This window comes from Branchiostoma belcheri, unplaced genomic scaffold (genome assembly GCF_001625305.1).
Source record: "Branchiostoma belcheri isolate BF01 breed outbred unplaced genomic scaffold, Haploidv18h27 scaffold20, whole genome shotgun sequence".
Lineage (NCBI taxonomy): Eukaryota > Metazoa > Chordata > Leptocardii > Amphioxiformes > Branchiostomatidae > Branchiostoma > Branchiostoma belcheri.
The window spans coordinates 663,947-686,917 of NW_017803491.1; the positions used below are offsets into that span (position 1 = coordinate 663,947).

At 40.1% G+C, this 22,971-nt stretch overlaps 2 protein-coding genes across 2 annotated transcripts in view; one reads left to right on the top strand and one right to left on the bottom strand.

The window, feature by feature from the left end:
- LOC109469179 (UPF0394 inner membrane protein YeeE-like) overlaps window positions 1–10,080 on the top strand; it is a 33,762-nt gene extending 23,682 nt beyond the window's left edge. Inside the window, exon 10 of the mRNA XM_019767607.1 lies at window positions 8,763–10,080. Within this exon, the coding sequence (XP_019623166.1) occupies window positions 8,763–8,837 (75 nt within the window). The 3' untranslated portion in view covers window positions 8,838–10,080. The remainder of the gene's footprint in view (window positions 1–8,762) is intronic.
- LOC109469178 (G patch domain-containing protein 2-like) lies at window positions 67–22,962 on the bottom strand. Its single transcript, XM_019767602.1, has 9 exons — window positions 22,803–22,962; window positions 20,457–21,250; window positions 13,054–13,124; window positions 10,459–10,626; window positions 10,087–10,172; window positions 8,318–8,385; window positions 7,957–7,996; window positions 7,373–7,490; window positions 67–1,684 (listed from the first exon to the last, which is right to left on the bottom strand). Exons 2-9 carry the CDS (start codon window positions 21,209–21,211, stop codon window positions 1,515–1,517), a joined length of 1,476 nt encoding a protein of 491 aa, XP_019623161.1. The 5' UTR covers window positions 21,212–21,250; window positions 22,803–22,962; the 3' UTR covers window positions 67–1,514.
- Between the last annotated feature and the right edge of the window lie 9 nt (window positions 22,963–22,971).

The window sequence follows — 22,971 nt, forward strand, 5'->3', positions numbered from 1 at the left end:
AGCAGAAGTGTGTGGTGGAGGAACTCATGCATTCTGAAGCTGCGGCCAAGCACGGAGACTTACACATTCCTTGTTCTGTATTTATTGCTGCTGTAATACTGTGCTCACAATGTAAATACACATGTTGATAGGCAACTCTATCAAGATGTCACATTTGATATCTGCCAACATGATACCTGCACTCATTGCTATCGATCCTTTCCAATACTCAATTTGCCACTGAACTGGCCCATGCTGAAACCACTTAGTCATTGTGCACAGTAAAGCCACGGCTTTGTACCCACCAAATCTCCTCATATTTCTTGGCCAAGATTTGCGTAGGTGGAAGACTGATGGCACTGGTACACATTGCTCCATGGTATGGTTCATATCACAAAGTCAACTGTCCATTCACTGTTGTAGCAGTAACACTTGTCTAAAGGGTGTTGGATCTTAACATTGGACTGATTTCACTCTGACATGGTTTCCATTGCCACCTTTTAAGTGTGGGCATGATGTCTAGATCAATTTCTAAGGCACCAAACACCAAACATTGTGATGACTAAATGTTTCAAATTTGACACAATCTTTTCTGTTTTGCAACATATAGATGTTCTTTGCTTTGTTCAGTATCATTATTTCCCTTAGTTGACATAAGTGTACATATTTCTTCTAACTTTCACCTCCTAGACACCTACTACAATTGACGTATAACACCTTTGTGTGAACATGATAACCTGCACCCTGGAAGTCATGGCACAAAGCTACCACAGATGTCTTAGCCACTCACAAGTCACTTGGTAAATGCTAAACATTGTTTCATTTTGGGAAACACAGTGTTACATTTTGCTTTAATTCATTGACATGATTCATTTCAACAGTCCATTGTTTCTTACCAAACCATTACAAACTCCATCATGCAACCCTAGATATTCCTTGCTCAAACAGAAGTAGCTAGTCTAGTTCAAAACTTGATGACTCTGTTAACATTCAGTCAATTAAATTCTTCATTGTCACCAAGGATGATTGCAACATTGATCAAAGATTATTGAAATGGAAAAAAAATCAGGTATACAAGAAAAACCATTAGTTTGACCCAGCTGTATTCCTACACAAGCTAAAGTACAATGTAATGCAACTAACCTGTGTGCAGATTTTCCCATCACAAATGATTTTAATGTCATACTGAAATTGCCAATAATCATAAAAAATATGTTTGCTATCCTTATGTCTTGGTGCAAGTGCAGGTATATATGCATGTGGACTACTACTGATGAATTCATAGATTGTTCATCAAGTGAACGTTCTGAGGGAGAGAATGTTAGAAATAACCAAACTTACCTACCCAGTAAGCTGGCCTAGACAACAAGTGACTTTTTACAGTCCTGTTAGTTATGTTGTTTAGGTGACCCTTCCCCCAGTTGTAATAAATTGTAATAAAAAGCTTTACTTCATAGTACAAATGTAGATGACAGCTTTGTCACAAGTCGGAAGGCATGTACCAGTTATATGTCATTTTGAAAATCCCTCAGGTTTTACATGTGTCCAAGGCCTGACCTTTTAGGCCGAAGGAATGCTCGGACAGGCTGCGTCATCCCCTGGTTTTCAGCTCCGAGGCCCAGGCCAGGTGACCAGCCCATTCCTCGCAGCATTCGATTGCCTATATTGTTGTCTGGGATTGGGTCTGCATTCTCACCAACATATCCTGCAACAAGATAGATGTTTTGGATTGAATTGGAAGTCAATACAGTGATACATCTTCATACTAGTTCGGCTGTAAAAAGTGCAAATAGAGATATAGATAATCAAACGTATATTAGCTATGGATGCCTGCACGTTTACAACAATATGTTCATTGGAAATATTGAGCCCATGAAAAGTGATCTATAAGTATGTGATGGAAGACTGGACATAAACCTGACACATGGTGAAGAACTCAGCACAGGCAGACCATGAAGAATGAGTTTGAAAAATGCAAGCTACACATTTTTCCACTGGGGAAAGGGTCTATTGTAACAACTTGACAGCCATTTTCCATCTCAAAGCTCCATGAGTTTAGTGCATAGTCCTTTGGGGCTATGGCTGCTGCATTTGGTACCATTGTGATACACCATAACAAATAGGAGTTTCCCTCCCCAGTCAGTGGAAACAAATGCCAAAATTAGAGAAGTTTCTATTCACAGATTCCATTTCATATCATAACCAGGTACATGTTGGATAAATACAATCATACTCTGGAAACTTTGCAACCAGGGACAATGCCACCCTATCTAAGTAACAACTTTTCAGCACCAAGGACAAGGCCATCACATCTTAATAATAGCACTTCAGCACCACGGACATGGTCAGTATATCCAGAATATTCCTCCAAAAGCACAAATATGTTTCTTTCAGTCGTTTGTTGCTGAAGATGACAGTTGGAAATGTCTATCATATCCTGTTAACACAATTTCAACACAGGACCATGACCGTGGAAATGTAAAAGGAGCAGCAGGGCACCTGACAACAATTCAAGACAAGGGAAATGCATGGAACATATGGGCCTATCCTCAGTCAAAAGCTAAGCTGCAGGGATATACCCAGATGTCTCACCATAGATGGCTATGTCTTATCTAAGTCACAGGCGATTAGCACAGTAAGAAGGTCTGTTCCTGACAGATAGTAAAAAAATCAACAATGTACAAAACTATGGGAATACTGGGGTTACACATCTGTGACATCAGGGGACCTGTCCTGTGGCATGTCCATGTATCAGTTATCACAATCTTCAGGAGAACAATGTTTGCAGCCATTTGTTAAGAGAATCAAAGAAATAGAAGCCAGGTTAACTCTACAGCCTTCCAGCAGTGACACATCAGTCAATAGAGTTTTATGTCCACTTCTGGAAATGAAAAAATATGTGCCAGCCTAAGTTGCAGTAGGACACACTAATAGCTCCTGAAATGTGTTAGAAGTAGGTCAAGAGGTGGTCAGAAGCACATGCTTCAACTGCAGTTTGCAGACCTTTGTAGAACAGATATCTGAATTCTTTTTTACAGTGAACCCCTTTACAGCTCTCAATGTTTAAGGTACACATTAGTGAAAATTCCCAGCTATTGATCCATTTTTTCTGCCAAGTCTATCATAGTAAATGCACTTCAAAAGGGAAAAAGCTTGATATTTTTTCCACCAGGAAAAGGCAAACAAAGAGGTATTTAAATGCTACAATATTATCAATGAGCAAGATACCAATGGCAAAAATTCTTTGTCCAAGGTAAAAGTTTATTTACAGAAACAAGAAAGTCCAGAAAGTTGTTTGCTACTGTGGAGCAACAGTTTCCCCTGTCTAACAGTAACTAAAAGATTCATGAGTCCAGGGAGAGCTCTAAAACCCAGCAGCTTCAGCCATCAATCCTCCTGATAGCCTATCTATGAGTCACTGCCATGCTCAACTACAATGAGAATTTGTGAACAACTTGGTGAATAAGATTTCTGAAAGCCCTCACAAGGATCAGGCTTATCTTACAGATCCAATGGCTTACACACAAGGGGGCGGTTGCCTTAAAGCATATGCCTTCCGTTCAGAATTCTGATAAGGAATTTTGGATGTAGAGGTGAATGGTGGGCACCCATGCTTTTATGTTCCTGGAGCACCACCACTACCATCTTGATTGTCAGGCCTCATATGGACCAAATCAAATTCCGTGAGGGAGCATGCTTAATGCAGCACATCAATGACCACAAGCGGTCCCAGAAACACTCCTTATCATGTCCAACATGAGCAGGAATGGGACGCAGCATGTCTTATCAGTTGGCCCTTGACCCCACCCCAGCTGCCACATTTCTATTAGTCCCACTACAATTCCCCGAGGATGTGTAAGGGGGATTTGTCTTAGACTTCTGTTCAATTTTCTACTTTGTAGGTTTACCCATGCAGTATACTCAAGCTGATTTTCTTGTATTATGTACATGTAAGATGTTTACTTACAGTAAGGATTATTTCTGCCACATATTTATGAGTTCTCCTATACCAATGTGGTACAATATTTCTTTCAGTCAAACCTTTGGTGGAATATTTCAAGATAAAACTTATACATTTTATGTTGTTTTAGAATCCACCACCAAAACACAAAATAAAAGGCTAAGCTTTTGTCCTGTTACATTCCGAAAGACATGTTTTGCTGAGAAATTAAGATTTAAAGATTCCTACACAAATATGAATGTTACCAATGCAACATAGCCTTAGGACTGCATTAGCCTTTTCCCATCCTGCTTGCTTTATTTTTATCCATTCTGGGCCTGTGAACACAACTTGCACCCAAGGCACTACTGAAAATGAAGACAGAGAGTAAAAGGCTATCCTAGTCTAAACGTAAACCCAGTAGATATTAGTGAGGTAATTGACATGAGTTGTCAGTTGTGACAGCCCCATCCAGACCCTCCCAGTCAGGCTTTATGGCCGTTCCTCCAGGTGCCACCATGGATACTGCCACAACTTTATGTCCATGTTAAATAACAATTACATGGTTGGGAGGCCACAGGCAGTCCCCTGGGTGGCATTACCTAAAGCCGGGATGATTGGTGGCTGTAGAAGAAATCGCCTCACAGCAAAATCTGCCTCTTGTGCTATCTGTAATGGCATTACACGAACTGCCGTGGTAGTCCTATACCTCCTTGGGCATGAACACCCACCAGGCTGCCACGGCTGCAGAACTTCCTACAGCCGTGCCACTGGAGCCTGAAGTGTGGCAGTTGTAGCTAATATTCTGCCATCTGGTCCATTACTGTACCATACTCACAACTGTACAAATAAAAAATGTTGCAGAAGAAAAAAACTTCTTCTACTTCAAATAGCTTATGGGAAGATGAACCCAACTTTGCTAGATCACACATTACTACCAAAACAGACAAACCAAAGGGTAGGCAGTATAGAATATAATTTCTGTAACAAATTTCTGTTGCTGAAATACTCTTTCAGCATCCAAAGAGAAAGCCTCTTTTATCTTGTGACATATGCTTTACTGAGCAAAGTCTAGTAAACAAAGCATGACATTGTACGAAATGAACTACAGACCACGGCATTAAACCCTGAGTTTTGCGCGCTGCTACAAACTCACACACAAAAGCGTGTCCTGCATGTCAGCAATCTGTCATTGCCCCAAACGAGCAGGCGTGTCATTGTCAGGATGTAACTGAGACTTTATGGGCACCTTTATAGATATATCATGGGCTGAAGATGTCGGTGCTAAAGCTAGTTAATCTGGTCACAATAACAACATCCACCTGCCTCTGCATGATAATGGTTCGACAAGTTGACCAGAACGGCACGGGTCCGTGGACAACACGATCACCAGCAGAGGCGCAGGTTTGTCTTGATGACAGTAATACACAGGACTTTGTCCACCACAGCTGCTGGAATTAGCCACAAGGTGCTGATTTTACGGCACATCATGATGGTAGGAGAAAGATCACCATCACCCATCTATAAGCATTGGGGACACTCTGTTCAGGATAATTCACAGTACTTGCACATCTATCAGTATCATCTCCAGGGAACAGCACATTCATAAGTCTGGTGAGACGGACTCTGCAATCACAGCCTTTTGTCATGTGAAAACTAATCATTTCTCTTTCTGCCTCTGGGAGAAACAAGTGGCATTCAAAAGGAAAACACAGGTTTTGTTGGCTCTTGATGTGCCCCATGACAGCTGCATCTCCCATGACATGAGCACTCCTTTCATGTATTGAAAAGTGTTTTATGGATACAGTATTTCAGTTTAGGTCTTGAAATTAAGTTTCTAATTCATCAGCAGCACATGCTGATTTATCAAAAAGGAAAATAACCTCTTGTATTCATTTAGACCACTTTCAGACCAAGGTTTTCACCTAACTAATGAACATCCCCTTCATTCAAGCACTGGAGGTGTAATGATAGTTTGGGTAGTTCATGGTCCCCCCCCCCCCCCCATACACACACTACGACATCATCCCATTGTTTAAACTGTCAGTGAGATTGAAGTGCCTTGCTGTGAGGAGGCTATCAGATGAATGGTGCATGAGAGAGGACCCTGACATTTAGAATACACCTTTTGGGCAACACCACGGTCTGTCCTGCTGTGCCACACTCACATGCTGCAAACTCTGGGACCAATCCAATAAGTGACCTCCTCATATTTAACAGGTTTGGTCAAGGTCTAGAAACTCATTTTATGTGACACAGGATTACCCAGTGTGACCAGTGGTACCTGACACTGCAGTAGTACAGTGGCCTGTGTAGCTGCCTCTACTGGCGAGTCATGAGTCAGTGAGAAACTTGTCAACTTGAGCGTCTGTAGCAGGCATCAACTTGGAGAATGTAAGGCTGGGAGATTAAATTGCTTCCTGGCATTTTCCATGCAAATGGAGTGGCACAGACGCACAATGCAAGGAAAATGAAAATCTGTTATCATGATTGGGGTCTGAGGCCAAAGCATTCTTGTGTTGAAGTAAATTACAGAGCCCCACAGGGATATTAGTCACATTGAGTTGCCACCTTATCGGAGTGGCTGTGTGGACCACCAGTGGGAAATGCTGGCATTGGGTTTGTGATGTTAATGAGACAGTGACATGAAGGACTGACTTGGAGGGCTCTAAACAAGATAGCTGATGAAATACTCTGCCCCAGGACAGGCCTGAGATAAACCTTATCTTGCAGAAGACAAGAACCTTATCTTAACAAACATTAACACTGCCAAGGAATCCCGAGACTTCTTTATAAATCTTTACAACAAGACTATCGGCTGAGACTTAAACAATGATGCCGAACTGATATCAAATTGTTACCAAAGTCTATGGTGGATAGCTTCACATTAAATCCATCAGCCCCTCTCCTACACTGCCAGTATACCTGCAGCAGTTTTACCACTGGGAAGTCAATAAGACTCCAGTTGCAGCATGTGTTGATAGGGACAAAGGTATGCTTACAAGTTGTTGTCTCTGTTGGCATTCTTACCACCTGTGCACACTTGCAGAGCTTGTCTATGTTAATGACTTAATGTACCTGACATAGAATAGATTTTCCAGGATGTACGGCAAAGATTAGCTCCTGGATGAACATGGGTCTGAGGATGTGGACTTCACTTGTCATTGAATTTGCTCAGACCTGGAGGATGGACCAGTTTTCAGATGAAATGATTAATAAATGCAGAATGTCATCCTGTTCTCTGTACGGTGGATGGCAGGTGTATTGTTCCCTATGCTAGCAGAGGCACTTCTTTGGCAAAAATTAAAAAATACATATGGCTATAGCTCTGGCAATATTGCCATTCCATCATAGGGTAAAATGCCAGATGTGGATACACAAGAATTACACTCTCCACTCTGTTAAGTTGGTCTGGAAGCAGTTGTGCTCTGTCTTGGAGCCAGCCAGTCTTACCCTGTGCCATTGGTGATGACTGTGGGATCTTCCTACGTCGTTTGTTGTCTGCAGATCCACATTTGTGGTGTCCTGACTGCCCATAAGAATATAACAGGTGGTGATGGCTTGATAGAGACTGCAACATTCAACAAAATACAGCCTGGGTCAATAAACAAAATGCTGCTATATCTTAAATTTATCTACCTTTTTATTTATTCACATTCTTTGTTAGTAAATGTACACACACACAACAATCCCTGTTGACAAATAAAAGATACCAATGAATAACCTGATGATATCAACTATACCATCCCTGTGCCTTTTTGCTGCTAATCCAGTTGTTACTTAAATAAACTTGAAACTCCCATCCAAAATGTTATCTATCAAATTGATCCACACATCAATAGTCTCCGGCAAGTATTCATCATTCCACACTCCCTTTTACTTCTAGTCCCAACTTTGTCTAATGAAGATCCAGCCATTGGGGATTATACATGCTCATAGAGTTTGTATTTGACAGGCTTACTGAAATACACCCCTCTATTGAAGACATACCAGACTTTTATATTGCAGAAGTACAATTACAAAATCAATACACCAACCTGATCTTTTTCCTTCTTCTTCCGCGGCTGCAGCCAAATCCTGGAAAACCAAGCACAGATGATGACACTGATAGTGCCCACATGAGAGACCTCTTGTGTCCATTAATGGCAGATATCTTCACAAGGGCAAACTAGATTACCTTACTAAAACTTAAGCCAGGCACTCTAATTTCACAGACAGCTAATGAATCATAAAAACACTAATGACAAAAATCCATCAAACCAGTATCAATACACAACTTTAATGCAAACATGGAAAAGGGGAAGGATTTTCATGTTTATCAAAGTTTTTCCTTGTTTAAGACATAAAACATTCATGAGAATGCAATGTTTAATCTCATTATGTATACCGTAGACTTACTCTTGATATGCTGAGAAGTCTCCTGACATCATGTCATTGTTGGTGCTGTACATGGGACCTCTCTTCTTCTGAGTATGGAGAAGAAAACCCACTCAAACTTGTTGGAAGGACAGTATGCATTCCCCTTCCCCATTGATGTACCGTAAATGACTACAGTGACTGTATATGTAAGATTTATAATGTTCTCACTACACCAGACAAGGAATAAGACATTTAACACTGTTCCAGCCAAGTGAACCTCCTAATACTTGCACAGTCATCTACCTCACAAATAGGCAGCTACATTCCTGGCCAGTTGGTGCTGAAGCCTTGACACTTTCACCCATTCTTCCCTTCCAGGCAGATATGCTTCAGTGTCCGGCTTAGCAGACTTACCAAAAGGAAGGAGTTAGTGTAGAATAGCGTTGATAAGATGGAGGAATCAATCTCGTTCCCTGTGTTTCAGAATCAATCAGGAGCGAGCCACACATCAACGTGTCCATCTCACTGGTTCCACTGCTGGGACCACTTAGCATCATAAAAGGAACATTAACAGCTAATGATAGAATGGATGAAGGTGTGCAATGCATCTGTGTTTAGCCGGGTAGCTCAGCAATGAATGTGCTTTTGCCATAGCCACTTTGGTCTATTTGCACGTTTCCTTCTGTCTTGGTACTTCTCTACAATGTGAACTGTACGAGTACATTATGCCTTCAAAATCCTACACTCTTTTAAATCCACATACTATGTGTGTATTAAGAAATAAAATGAAATCTGCATACATTGTTGCATATAAGTTTCTACTTTAAAGTCTCATGGGCTTCACATTGTATGGATTCACTGCATGCATTCAAATAGGTAAACGGATTACAACCCTTACCTCTACATTTGAAATTTTGTCGCTGCTGGTCTGAGGTTCCATATAATAACACTTTTAAGGTTCCCATTTAGTGCCTGTTGGAATTCTAAAGTACTGGAATATGATCTTTATTGGCCAGGTCATATTCTTAGCAAACATGATGGGTTTCACTGCTAGAAAGGAATTAGGCCTTTTTTTCAAAACAGAACTGGACACTTCTCACAGCCCTCTAGCAAGGGTCACATGAACTGCAGCAGATCACACGTCCAATCACAGCATTTTTTTTTAGAACTCTTTCATCTCACCCTTAGTGAGCTTACATCCAGAGGCTGCCCACTACTTCAAAATGACTTCACTACTGCGCACACCATCAATAACAATAGGCTTTGCAAGGGAATGTGGACCATCACCTTGACTTCTTCAGACTTTCCCCCTCAGATTAGTTAAAATATACATGTGTGCACGTCATGATGTTGAATTTTCCCATTGGCATTGTCTGCCTTGTTTCAAACCGGATCTTGAGCATCAGAGCACACTATGGTCTAGTTTTCCTTTCTTAATGTTCCACAAACCTCCCACAAACCTCCCACTCTATTTCTCATCTCTTTGTCTGCACATCTCTAGGCTAAATCAGCCTGTCTCATAACATGCTTAAGCTTTCTCTGGTGGTTTAGCAGTCTACTTGTCAAGTCAATTACGACAAAGTCATCCCCGCACAAATTTTGAATCCTTAGAGGTGCCAAAACACAGATACTAACTCTGCTCTTAGGGCTTTGCTTAAAGAGGGGTTAAAACATTGGATCTCTCTGCGGGTTGCTGTCTTTGCAATCCTCCCATTGCAGATTTGGGGTTAGCCTTTGTTCCTGTCATCAATCATTATGGTGCCTTTAAGTTTGCCTGCCTAATCAGGCAGTGGGATAATCCTCCTCACCCTGTCTTTCAGCCTCCTGCATGCTGATTTGATGTTCCGCTTGTTGGAGTATCTCCCCAGCAGCCGACTTGTCCTGGCCTGTAAGCCTAAGGAGGTAAATTGCACCGTAAATGTGTGCAGTTACAAACATCACAAGCCAAGAATGAATCAACGTTCATCAGTCCATCATGTGCCTCACACATGATACACATTTGTGGGCTCATCATTAACATCTTACAGCTTCTTCCAAACTTTCAACAAGCATTTGCTGTTAATAAAAATGTTGATGTCCTTTGAACTACAGCCATTAGAAATAGGCTTGAGCACCTAAAATACAACCAAGTGCATGATACATGTGTAACAGAAATCACAAGGATCATATCTAAAACCCACCTCTGGGCACATCAGTCAGGAAGGGTAAGGATCCATTAAGTATCTGTTCAAATTTAGGGTCATGGTCATCACAGTCAATCTTGTCCTCCTCCCACCATTGGATAACTCCTGGGATACCACAAGCAGGCCCTGCACCCTCGTGGAAGAAGTCACTCTGCTCATCATCACCTGGAAATAACACAGAGGTGGTACTGCTCACCAGACATTTCGCATTTCTACACCATTCATACATCATACAGTAATGTCATCAACAACAACTGTTTGTTGGAACTAAAGGGTCTAACGTGTTTTCAATACTTACATTTTTAGTTCATGAAGTTACAAATTGTATTCAATTTTCAACTCTGAACCTACTGATATGGCAAAACAGGATCAGAGTGACCTGCTGCTAGTATGTAGTGCCCCTCACTCTATTTATTGCCATGCTCTACATGTATTTATTACCAAATCCAAGATGTTTGGCCTTTGCAAACAATGAACATGTCCTATCTAAGTATGTGTATTGAATTAGAAATGACTGAACTTTTTCTTATATCGACTTGGCATGTATGCAAACAATCCTCTGATAGTAGATAACAAAAAAAGCATGAGCATAAATCTTTGGGGAATATACTGTACTTGAGCAAGAAGAACCATTGCCATAAAGGTAAACTTTTCAGTTTATACAAAGTAAGGTAATCTTAAGACATTCATATTTGTTGACACACCTCTGCTCTCTGAAAAAATCAACTGTTGTTGACATCAGAAAAAAACAAGCTATTCAACTTGAAAAAGATCCAATCAACCTTCAAGCCAAGCTTCAAGGTAGAGGGTTAGACTTAGAGCAGAATGCACACCATTGTCTGCAGTGACAGTGTTGTTTTCTCTCACTAGAGGTCCTCAGTGTAAGTGTCTAGATGATATAGGTCTCAATTTCAATAAACATCTCTCTCATAGTCACACAAGCTGTTCATCCCTTTAGTAATGCATATTGCTGAACCTTTCAGGCATTGTCTGATGTACATGTGTGGAATAACTACACTCTTGGAGTTGTAATCATTTGCATTAAGAGTAAAAGTGGTCAACATTTTCCCCTCCTGCTGAATGTTGCAACAAAGAAGAAATAAATAAATAAATGATGTGATTGTGACTAGTTACAAATGTACAACTCATATGTTTATAAACCATTTTAAATCCCTTATATTCTCAGTCTATTAAAAAATCTAAAATGGGAAAACGACGGCTAAGGCCAAAATAAGACATACCACAAAGATACTTCAACATACAATGTGTCTGGCTAAAATAATTACTTTTATATTCTGGATTTAAAATTTTAAGTTTGTAAAGACATCATTGAAAAGATGTGACAGACAGAAGTAATTCTGTGAGCAGTGTTGTTCCTGACGTGGGAACAGTGGCAGCAGCACCAGTCTAGCTGTGAGTCTGCCAACATGTCACCCTGGCTCATCCTGCCCCACCCCTACACCCGTCAGGGGTTACTGATGGATGGTCCAAACTTCACAAACTAAATTGGTTTCATCCCACTAACTAGACAAAATGTCCCGCTAAGTTGTGATTGATTGTTTACCTGATAGAAAAATGTGCCCATCATCCGTGGAAGATTCGCTTCCAATATTTCCAGTCGGGTTGATTGATTCCGAGAATATGGAAATTGCACATGTGAATCATCCCCTGATTACTTGTAATTGGTTTGGTACCAGAGCCAACTTTTGTTGAAAAGTTTCCTTTTAGAAAAATAAAAAAAATTGGGCCATAATTCTCCAAAATACCTTCTACTGTAGAAACATCTGCATGTTGCCTAGATTCAGAATTACACTTTGTACCCTGTGATGAAATACTTAATTCTCATCAGTTGATTTATATGGAGAGAATTTGCGCATGCATTAAAATACATCTAGCGGATATAGCACGTATATGTCATCCATGCAATGTTGTCTATAGGGACACATAATTCTTGGAGACCTTTATTGAAAACACCCTGCTAACATTGAAATTGAGAATATAATTACACATTTATTTACTGCAATGATAGACCGTGAGTTACTGTTTTCCTCCAGGTAATCAAAATCAATTTGTCCTGACTACGTCGTGGTATGGAGCCTCGCAATATGTACACTTTCAATACTTCTGCACAGAGGAAAATCAATCAAAGTCCACGGAGAAACGACGAAGACTTGTCCTGCTGTAATTTTGTGGATCAACATGTGTACAATTGGATATGCCAAATGGAATATAGCAAAGTTGGGATTAAGTTTTTATTAAAGCAGAGACAGTAGTCCCAAAACAGGATGGAAGAGTCTGTGATGACACGGTAGGATGGTTCAGAAATGCCAATGCTGAATATGATGAATATCAAACACAGGAAACTGACATTAAGTCTCTGCATCTTTGAGCACTACACACCACTCTTGACATCATCAACAGACCATTTCCAACACAGATTTTATACCTCAGACTATGAGAAAAGTACAACCATATAGATTTACAAACCACTGTACATGTCTATTTCACGGACAATATTTATGTTTACTTTAGTCATTAAGATTTGTTATTTTCACTGAAAAAATCAAATGAACACAATAATGTATATCTTACCTTCTCGTCCTTCATCATTGGTGTAGAGTCCACTGTCACTTTCACTTCCACTCAAGTCACTTTCAAACACACTGGAAGGCAGACAAGTCAACAGTCAGATTACATAACATTTAACATCAAGAACCATTGTTCCAACTACAGTCCAATTAGTCTGAAAATAAGGTGCACCATTTCTTTAACTCATCTCTGACAAAGTTCAGTAAGACCCTGAAGACCACATCTCTCAACACCCAGAAACTGTTCATTTTACTATAAAGTTACTGTAGTTGTTTTTGATTCAGAAGACCTAACTTCCTTGACATCTTCAGGAAACAGCAAAAAGATGGTCTCTATCAATAATATTCTTGTTTTCCTAGAATTAGAAGTAGAACTTTTGACATGTACCACTCATGTAAGTACAAAAGTTACTAGATGTACCGGTAACTATTTCTGTATATGTTGTTGATACTCTTTGGACCACACATTGTCATGTACACTAGTATCAAGGCAAACTATTTTTCTTTCTTGTAAGTTACCTCACCAGATTTATGTCCTAGACTATGGTAAGTTATATGTGAATAAAGTGAAAAACTATGCAACTTAAGTCTACCAATATAGCACAGATGGTCCTTTTCAAAAACTCAATGTTTTGAGGCCAAACTGTTATATTCCACCCTGTTTGAACATGAATTAGAACTAGAACTGTTCTCTAAGAATTGATGTATTGCACATTAAAGTTTATCCTACAGTGACCTAAATTTCCTTTGTATCCCTACAACCATGTTTCCTACACCTGCCATTTTGCTATTTTGTTTCCAATCAGCCGCTGCCAGTGTGGATACATTACCTGTAAGTGCATCAATGTCCATGTGATTTTTCAGCCCCATTGCTCAACACACTGTCAATGATAAGCACAAAGACCACTGGAGATCACAGCTTTGTGTGGCCAAATAATGTAGAACAAAGCTGTTCACCCTGGACCCGCTACTGCCTGTACAATAGCCTGCAGTTACTTTGTACTGGGCTGCCACCATCCATCAGACAAACTTGCTGTCTTCATTACAGTTTTATCAGTGTTACTGCTCCGTATCGGAGCCTGTCCTGTTTTTGTTGCTGCTTGAGTGGTGGGACTGGGAGGGCAGGTGTGCAGGACCCTGACTTTGTATCTCCTTCTGGTTGCAGATACGGGGCCATGGCTGCCGTGCTGCCAGAATTCAGCCCCGTTATGTCACTGCCCCGGGGCTAACAAGGGGTAGCATGGCCAAGTGACTTCTCCTGCACTTGTTACCTCCATGAAAATGGAGGTATTGTTTTTGGCGTGTCTGTCTGTATGTCTGTCTGTCTGTCTGTCTGTCTGTGTGTCTGTGTGTCTGTCTGTCTGTGTTTCCGCAACTTTGTAGTCAGCATAACTTCAGAACGCCTTTATGGATTGCGATGATATTTGGTATGATGGTAAGTCTTGGAAAGACAAAGGTCAAGGTCAAGTATGGGCCTCCTGGTGGATGACCTTGGTACTGCAGCAGAACTTCCGGTTTTTGAATCTTTTGTCCTGAACAAGCTATGGTCTTGACTTTTTGGTGACAAATAGCTAATCCTGTCAGGAATAAGTGGCGTAAGTTTGATCCCCCTAGCAGCTTGTTCTGGAACTGCAGGTTAGTTTCTGGTAAAAACTTTCAAAGCCAATAAGTCCAGATTGGAACAACATATTTTCATCATTTTTGGTGTGTAGGTAGCTGAGAGAGAGATGTACATGATTAAATGTAAATTATGCAAATGAGGACTTAATTTGCATAATTAATGAGGAAATTCTATAATTACAGTGTTTCATATAATTGTACTGCTATACATGTAATCTATTCAATCTGTGGCAGGCGGAACATGAACAGATACCAATTATGCAAATGATGACCTAATTTGCATAATTAATGTGAAAATTATGTGAATCCTTATTGGTGAATGATGGGAATTTTATACCTCGTAACACGTGTAAGTTACTTAAAGGTTTGCATCGCTATGCATATATTATGTTAATGTAGAGGTTATTTGCATAATTAATGAGGACAAAGCAAGCCCATATTTCATGGAGGTATGAGATCTCAGAACTCTTGTTGAATTCATGTCCATTTGCTGTCTATCAGATGCAGCAGGCTGGACTGATGCATTGGCAGGAGAGTCAGGCAGGAGGAGGAAATATAGTCTGCCAAAGTACCTGGACAGATTAGGGTCCCACCAGACGGTGGAAAGATGAGACAAGCAGAGAAGGTGGAAATGATTCCACCTCTTTGCACCAAATCCATTAAAGCAAAACTGCAAGGATATTTTCCTTTGATAGCTCGATAAATTTGGCCCATTGCACAGTGCCTGTGCCCTGTGATCCATTATTAGTAGGTACTGCAATATTTATGAAGGCCTCACATGCAAGGTTTAAGACTTCCACCTATTTTATTGATTTTCATCGGAAATGCCAAAGTAGTAATTATTCTGGCAACAAATTTTCTTGACAAGCTTTGAGAGAGGTGTCTGGGTTGAAGAAGGCTGAGTGAGCAGCCCAGAATTTACTCAGGTGGGCTCCAACATAACAAATTGTGGGCTTCTCTACATCATACAGGGGTCAGGCTGGGGGCAGGGGTCACAATCAATCCCCCTCCATGGGCAATTAGATTTCCAGTGCTTTTATTTGTACCCATATCCTGTTTTCATTTCCGTGTCTATCACTCAATCTGCCCAATACTCTTGTTACTTGGACAGACATGTCCCGACGGAGCAACAAAAGATGAATTTTGGAAAGAAAAGATGGAAGCTGCCAAGACTGGCGTGACCTGTGACAAAACACTGGGGTTAGGTGGAACATATATCATACATAAGACTGTATGCTAAAGGTTTGAAATAAAGGAAATAGGTCACATGACACAGCTATGTAACTTGCTGTTTCCAGAGAATATTCAGTCCTTTGATCTTTACCACTGTCCTGATGAGCCACATTTTTACTGTAGTGAGAAAAAAGGTTACTCTGGATTCAGTAAGAGAAAAAAAGGTACAAAGGGGAAGTGTGAATGTGGTTGAGTGTGATGCAAAATTATCTGGCAAATATAAAGATATGAAATCCTTGGTCCAATAATCTTTGTCCAAAACTCCTCTATGTATGGCTCAGTAAGTACAAAATTGGTAGAAACTGTTAAGAACTGAACATGTTCCAATTTCAAATATCATAATTGGATGAATTCTAAAAAAATAAGCTACCTAACTGACGAGACTTTGGTACTTGTAATATTACTAATAAACGCCATAATGCAAGATACTGTCCGTGAGCTTTGACAATCAGATATATTACACTTCTTCTGGTAAAAAATAGACAATGTTTGACATGTGCCTTGGTAGTGAAATAAACATCCTGGCAACGATGTATGGCAGCCTGCCAGCACACATGTTCTGAAGAGCTGATTATAAGAGACCTTGACATACCATATCTGCTTTTTATCCTCCACGTCCACAGAGACTTTCATAAAATCATTTGTATTCTACTGCAGTAACAAAAGTTTCTACATCTGAAGTCTTCTCTCCTTTTTTATTGCTTTGACAAAAAAAGGAACCCAAACAATTTCCATTTGGAACATTCAGAACTGAAACGTCAATTTGTTTTTTTATACAACAGAATATATTTCATGACTTTATCGGATCCATAAGAAGTAGATCTACATGAATACTATAGTAGAGGCATTACCAAGTTCTATATAGGCTTTTATGACTTATCCACCTTTACCCCAACTACTGGTATGCTTTCCATCAGCAGTTGTTGGAAAGGTGATAACAGGGAACAATCAGTTGTTGTTGTAAAAAGTGCACTGAGCTAAACACATTCTTGTGAAGAGGAAACTATCCTCCTATATTTCTGTGGTTATCTGAAGCTTGGCTACACCAGTGTCATACCACGCTCATGGATGGCTGAGGTGACCTTTCACCTACACTGCTGCATTTGTCGACTAAATCCCATTTGCTGTATTCAGTCTAGCAGAGAGGTCCAACTTACAGCAGTAGATACCCCACACACCCTGAGTGATAAGCTAGGTCACAAATGTAGTTTCATGGCTATTTTCCCCTGTTTATTAGTTTGGCGCCACAGCCTCTAGAGAAGGGATACTGTCTACTGTGCAGTGATGTGACTTTTCCTGGGTTATGTTGGCCTTTAAACATGAAAACCTGCCTTTAACTCCTCCTTTTTATAGGAAATGCTTCAACCACAGAAGGCATATCTGGAATATAGCCGGAATGTGACTGCAGACTATAAATGATCTTTCAAAGGGGAAACAGAACAGTAAGATTTCACAGCTGTGTTGGTATGGATTGATAGTGATCTAACCTACATGTATATCAATGCTGTCGACACAATTGTTTAACAAGAAAACAATGAAAACACAGAAAAGCACCTGTTCTAACCAAGCTGAGACCACCTGCCTGTCCTCGGTGCTGAAAATGCAGATATTCTGCAAGAACAATGTTTTATTTCTTTAGTTTGAACACTGATTCTTCAGTTGCAATAAATGTAATGCTCACACATATTGCATATAAGAGGTAAATGAATCCGTTCAAACAACATAAGGAGCAGAGGCTTGTAGATGTTCTGTATCTTAAAAACCTCACAGCACTGACCATACTGGTCATGAGACTACACCACAACTCATCTCAAAATTTTCATCAACTCTTTCCAAGTGCACAAAGTATAACCTAAATATATAATAAATACCCAGAAGCATACCCAGACCATCTACTGCATCTTGACCCTAAAATAAACAGGTACGATTAGATATAGAGAGGCTGACATAGAACACCAAGTGACCTTCGCGCTTGTTTGATACTTATTTTACTTCCATGCAACACCCAGCTTTGGTTACCGATGTCCCTTGGATAGGACAAAGATGTCCCTTGGATGTCCCTTGGATAGAGCCATACCCCAAACATGTTAAAGAACCAGTACCACACCTTTCAAAAAAGAGTAGGGACATGCCCCGATGTGTGATGGTCTGAATACTAATAAATTAGTAATAAGTTGTTGATTCTCTACACAAATCACCCAGATGGAGGCCTGGTGAACCGCTGTATTGTAACAACCACCCTTAAATATGCTGTAGCAAAGCAGCGTTGCACTTAGTAGCTACTGAAAAAGCAGCATGCTCCACCCCAGTTGAGGATGAAAAAAGAAGTCAACCAAAATACTAACAAGCCCATACATGTACTTAGCAGGTTGAATTACATCAAAAATCAATGCTCTGTTGCTAAATTAATTTCAGCTTTCAAGGCAAAAATCCATTCATGGTTCAAACATCGTATTGTAACATATTTCAATGTATGTGTAGGACTAACCAGTCAGCCAGCTGTCTTTGCATTTATTTGTGTACATAATTGATAAAGACACAAAGAGATGTATATGAAGGAATGAAGGGCAGTTGTTTGTGTGTTCTGTAACATTATTGCTATAGCCTGTAGATATATAACCATTACTAATGAGTACACATGTACCTTGTGCTGCTATGCCTTTTAAAATAAATAAGTATTGCATGACTGATGCCACATGATACCAATGCAACTTATAGAGTTAAATATAGAAAGTTATCTATTTCATAATGTGAGAGGCAAGAAAAGGTAACAGATGGAACATATCAGTGTACATAATAATGATGGTACCTAGACATGTCTAAAATAGACAAAAACCTCACAGAATAGCTAATTTGATATAGGATCTCTGTAGTGAGACAAACATTCATGCACCTGCATGCAAATCATCATAATAAAGGTATCACTATGTCATCCAGAAATAGTAATCCTGTACAGAAAAATAATACTTCATTGCACAATATGTCTGCTAGGCAGCAAAGGACAAGGTTTAGTATATCATATTTCATACATCTGATATCATCCTGTGACAGCTACTTTGTATCTGGCAGTAAAAGGGAAAGAAGCACTAACAAACAATAGAAGATGACTGAAAAGGTTGGCAAAGAAAGACTTCATCTGGAATGATCAGACTTATTGGTGACGTTCCAAGCTGCTATAAGACAGATATGGTCGACCCTGGCAGAGCAGAAGCTAACCTTAAGAACAGCATGAAGAGTTAAGCTCCTTTTCACATATGATAGTAAACGTTTCATCAAAATATTGAAACAAGAAATACCATGTATATGTCTACAAGACTACAACATGACATTATTCCAACAACTTTACTCTATGAGATGTCCATTTTGTGCTGATGAATATATGTAATATGTAGTTTCAATTTGACTAATAGATATTTCACTTAAGTATATGTATTTTCACATTTATTAATAATAATAGTACATGTATCTACATCTTCATCACTGCCAAGGCACAGGTACAGACACCTCATGTGAATGAAGGAAGTGTATCAAGGTGACCATCTACACCAAGCAAAATGTATCTGTCCAAGCACAGATGCATATGAATGGATACATAAGTCTCCTGGAAGCAAATTATGTAGAAATGTACTGGGGAATTGGCTTGAAAAAGGTGTTGAGCATAATCCAATCGTGCAATCAGTGTGTGGTATGGTGAATATGCTGGCCCAGACCACCGTTAACCATTGTTATCATCCTGTATCAGTATTCACAGCATGGCCAATCTTTCTCGACCCATTTTGCTGGCTGGTCATACATCTTTGTTGAAGATTTAATTACATGATGTTTCAAGATCTCATATCTCTTAAAACCAGGAAATAATGGCTGTAATATATTGGCAGGTGCAGAGTCCATGACCCTGCAGGACCTCCCGCTCACTTGATTTAATCTGATTTGGGGCCAAACCCCCGGTGGAATACTGATCAGCTGGTAGCAAGGGCTTCTGGGATGGCCCCTGAGTAAGCAGTCAATAACCTGAGAAAATCTATTTCCGATACATTTTGAGTGGAGTCTGTTTCCATACAGTGGTTTGAGATAAGGGGTTATCTCAAAAGTTTGCACACCTTTTTCAAATGAGACTAAGTAAAGGTGTGAATTTACATGTACACTACCCTTTGATCCCCTATGGAGCCCCACCCAACCTTCCCAGAATGCTCTAATCTGTCATTGAATGCAAAGCAGTCTTCCCAGCCTACTTTCCCAGCTTTGCAGCAGAAAAGCAAACACTTGTGACAGAGGCAACTTGAGTGGAATGAGCCATGTTAATATTGTGTTGATTTTGATGGTGGTTTGTTGATGTGGGATTCATCACTCAACCAAAAATGTCCCCATGGAAGAGTGAAAATGTTCTGCATCAAACCAGAGCTCCCTGGGAAAGATAAAGTAGAAGTAGAACCATGGAGAACATAATACAGGAAACCAGTGGTGTATACAAATGTTACCTACTAACCATATACAAGTTAATGATTATTGATGTTTATTACAGTAGCAAGTTATGATAATAATTGACCACCTTACCTCTCAGCATCTCCCTCCTTGCTTGTCCCTCCCTCATCATAGCAGTCCATGGAGTCCTGTTCCCCTGCAGTTCTGGCTTGGTCTTGCTCGCTGTCTTTCATTCTCAACTTCTTGATGTCATAACCAAACTGCCCAGACCTCAGGCCTTCTATGTCCATCGCATCTTCATCTTGGCTTCCTTCCTTCAGTAGACCCTTTCCTGCCTTTTTCAGTTGCTTTCGTTTTCTTGGGATATAATCAGGCAGTCCATTAGGTAGCTGTGAGGTCATGGGGCTGCCTACTGTGCCTTGAGGGTCGACAGCCATCCGTTTGTACTTTCTTCTCCGACTGGGACGAGCACTGCGAACCTTGCTATAACTGTCTGTGAAGGTGTCTGATTCAGAGTGGAAGGAGTGTCTGTTGCTGGCAGTGGAGTTGAAGTTTAGGGACAACAGTCTCTTGGCCATGATGAGGTCGTCTGAGTCATGATCATCTTCCTGTTGTTGTGTCACATTCTCCATATAGTCCTTCAAGGCTTCATCAAGGCTTGATTCTGAGGCTTCACTAATATTCCCATATTCCCAGATGGGATTAGGGTCAGACCGCCTTTTTCGCCCCCTTCTCTTCCGGGCCTGTCTCCGGCGTATCTGACAGGGGCTGGCTGCACAGGCTCCCTCCACCTCTCCCTCAGGCTCTAAATCTTCCTTAGACTTGCTGGTCTCCTCCAGAGCACAAGTCAGGTCCTGGATGAGTTCCTCCATGTTCACTACCTCCATGCTGGGCAGGTCAGCCTGCTGTCCTTCTCTACCACAAACCTGACAAGGTGAACATAACAAACACACAAAGTTTAGAAGGTGCAAAAAAAAACCAATCACCAATCGGCACATGAACATGTCTAGTATCTGTTATTATGATATAATCTAATTTCCAAAATGTTATGAAATGTTGATTAGTATGCAATATCATATCTCTTCATCACTTAAAACAGCCATGATATGGCCAAGTCCACAGAATTCAAAGAGTGCATGTTGTTCTGTCAGGAATGGCAATCTGGTCAAAAGTATACAAAAACATGTCACCTCTAAATAGCAGAAGTTTCATCATGCAGCATAAATTTCTAATGCTCAACATGATCCACTTTTTAATAATAGTACTTGCAACTTTACAAGTTGCATATACATGTAATTAGATAATCACATTTGATTAATAGCAAATGCAAATAATGACCTTTTCATAATACAATAGCATATACCTCACATATATTTAGTGCAGATGTATTTATCATACAGGCATAACCACTATAGGATAAGAAATATTACCAAGCTAATGAGGTTAAAGCTCACTTTATAGATATACATGTACATATATTACAATTGATATATTCATGAATCATACAAATGTATGACATTGATGAATATATATGACAATCACATGATATGATAGTATCAAAAAGCATACAAGCATGAAGAAGTAACACAACATGATTTATATGATCAACTTGCAAGAATACATTCTTGAGTACATATGTTTCCAGAAGAGTGTCTCCAGGGCTCATAAAAAATTTCTCTAAGATAACCAATAACTAATTGGCTTTGGCAGCAGAAGCAGGTTAAGAACTTAAAATCGAAGAAGCAGGTTTTCAGTCTTATCAGACGATTCAGAGCTTGTGTCCATCTCAACGTGCACAAAAGGGGGCAAACAATATTACATACATTTGTTACAAAGGCTGACAGCAGTGACTTAAGTGCCACCTGTCCCAAGGTGCTTATCAAATCTAACAGCTGATTGTTGATGAAGATAATTTTGTTGTTTGTTTGTTTGTTGGTTGGTTGGTTTGTGCATATGCATTCGATATTATGTCCTTGATTCAATCAGAAATTTCAAATGACCATCTGTGTAACTGTACTCTTGATTGGTGACTCCAAGGAGGTTAACCTCCTTGGTGACTTCCTTTACCGTTTTCCACTGTTCAACAGCTCGTACGGTGTACTCCTCTACTTCAGATGTTATAATTTTATCAAGATGGGCGGAGGGTGATGATTAATTCCTCATTTTGTGCTAATTATGCTGGGTCATGAGGTGATGATGGGGGAGGGGGGCATTAAGTGTTGGTTTGGGCCCTTGACGGCCACATTTGAAACCATTCCACATTGTTGGCAAGCACCACGATGGTTAAATAATGAGACGATGATGGGCACGTGTCAATGTTTAGGCTCCTAAATAATACATGTATTTACGAAGTCTTCTGTTGACACGTCCTAACACATAACCACAACCAGCTGACGCAACTGCGCAGGGAAGTCAGTCGAACAAACACCAATTCTCACCAAATTCCAACCTAAATATCGTTATGTCTGTCGTACGTACCGATTTTTTATACCTCTAGCACCATCCTATCTGATGACGTAGTCGATATTCTGGCGTCAAGTTGCCAAAAGGACTGCCAATAATTCTATCAACTCAGCAAAAATGTCATCTGAGGCCATCCATGTTGTTTAGCGCAATGAATTGTGGGCCAGTCCGTAGCTACCACAGA

Excerpts from the sequence above, each read along its gene's own strand:
- LOC109469178 (XM_019767602.1), bottom strand. The coding sequence starts at position 21,211 with ATGGAGGTAGTGAACATGGAGGAACTCATCCAGGACCTGACTTGTGCT. Across the intron at positions 7,491-7,956 it reads AGAAGAAGGAAAAAGATCAG|TCTCTATCAAGCCATCACCA; the intron begins GTTGGTGTATTG and ends TGAATGTTGCAG. Across the intron at positions 1,685-7,372 it reads GTCATCACCAATGGCACAGG|GATATGTTGGTGAGAATGCA; the intron begins GTAAGACTGGCT and ends ATCTTGTTGCAG.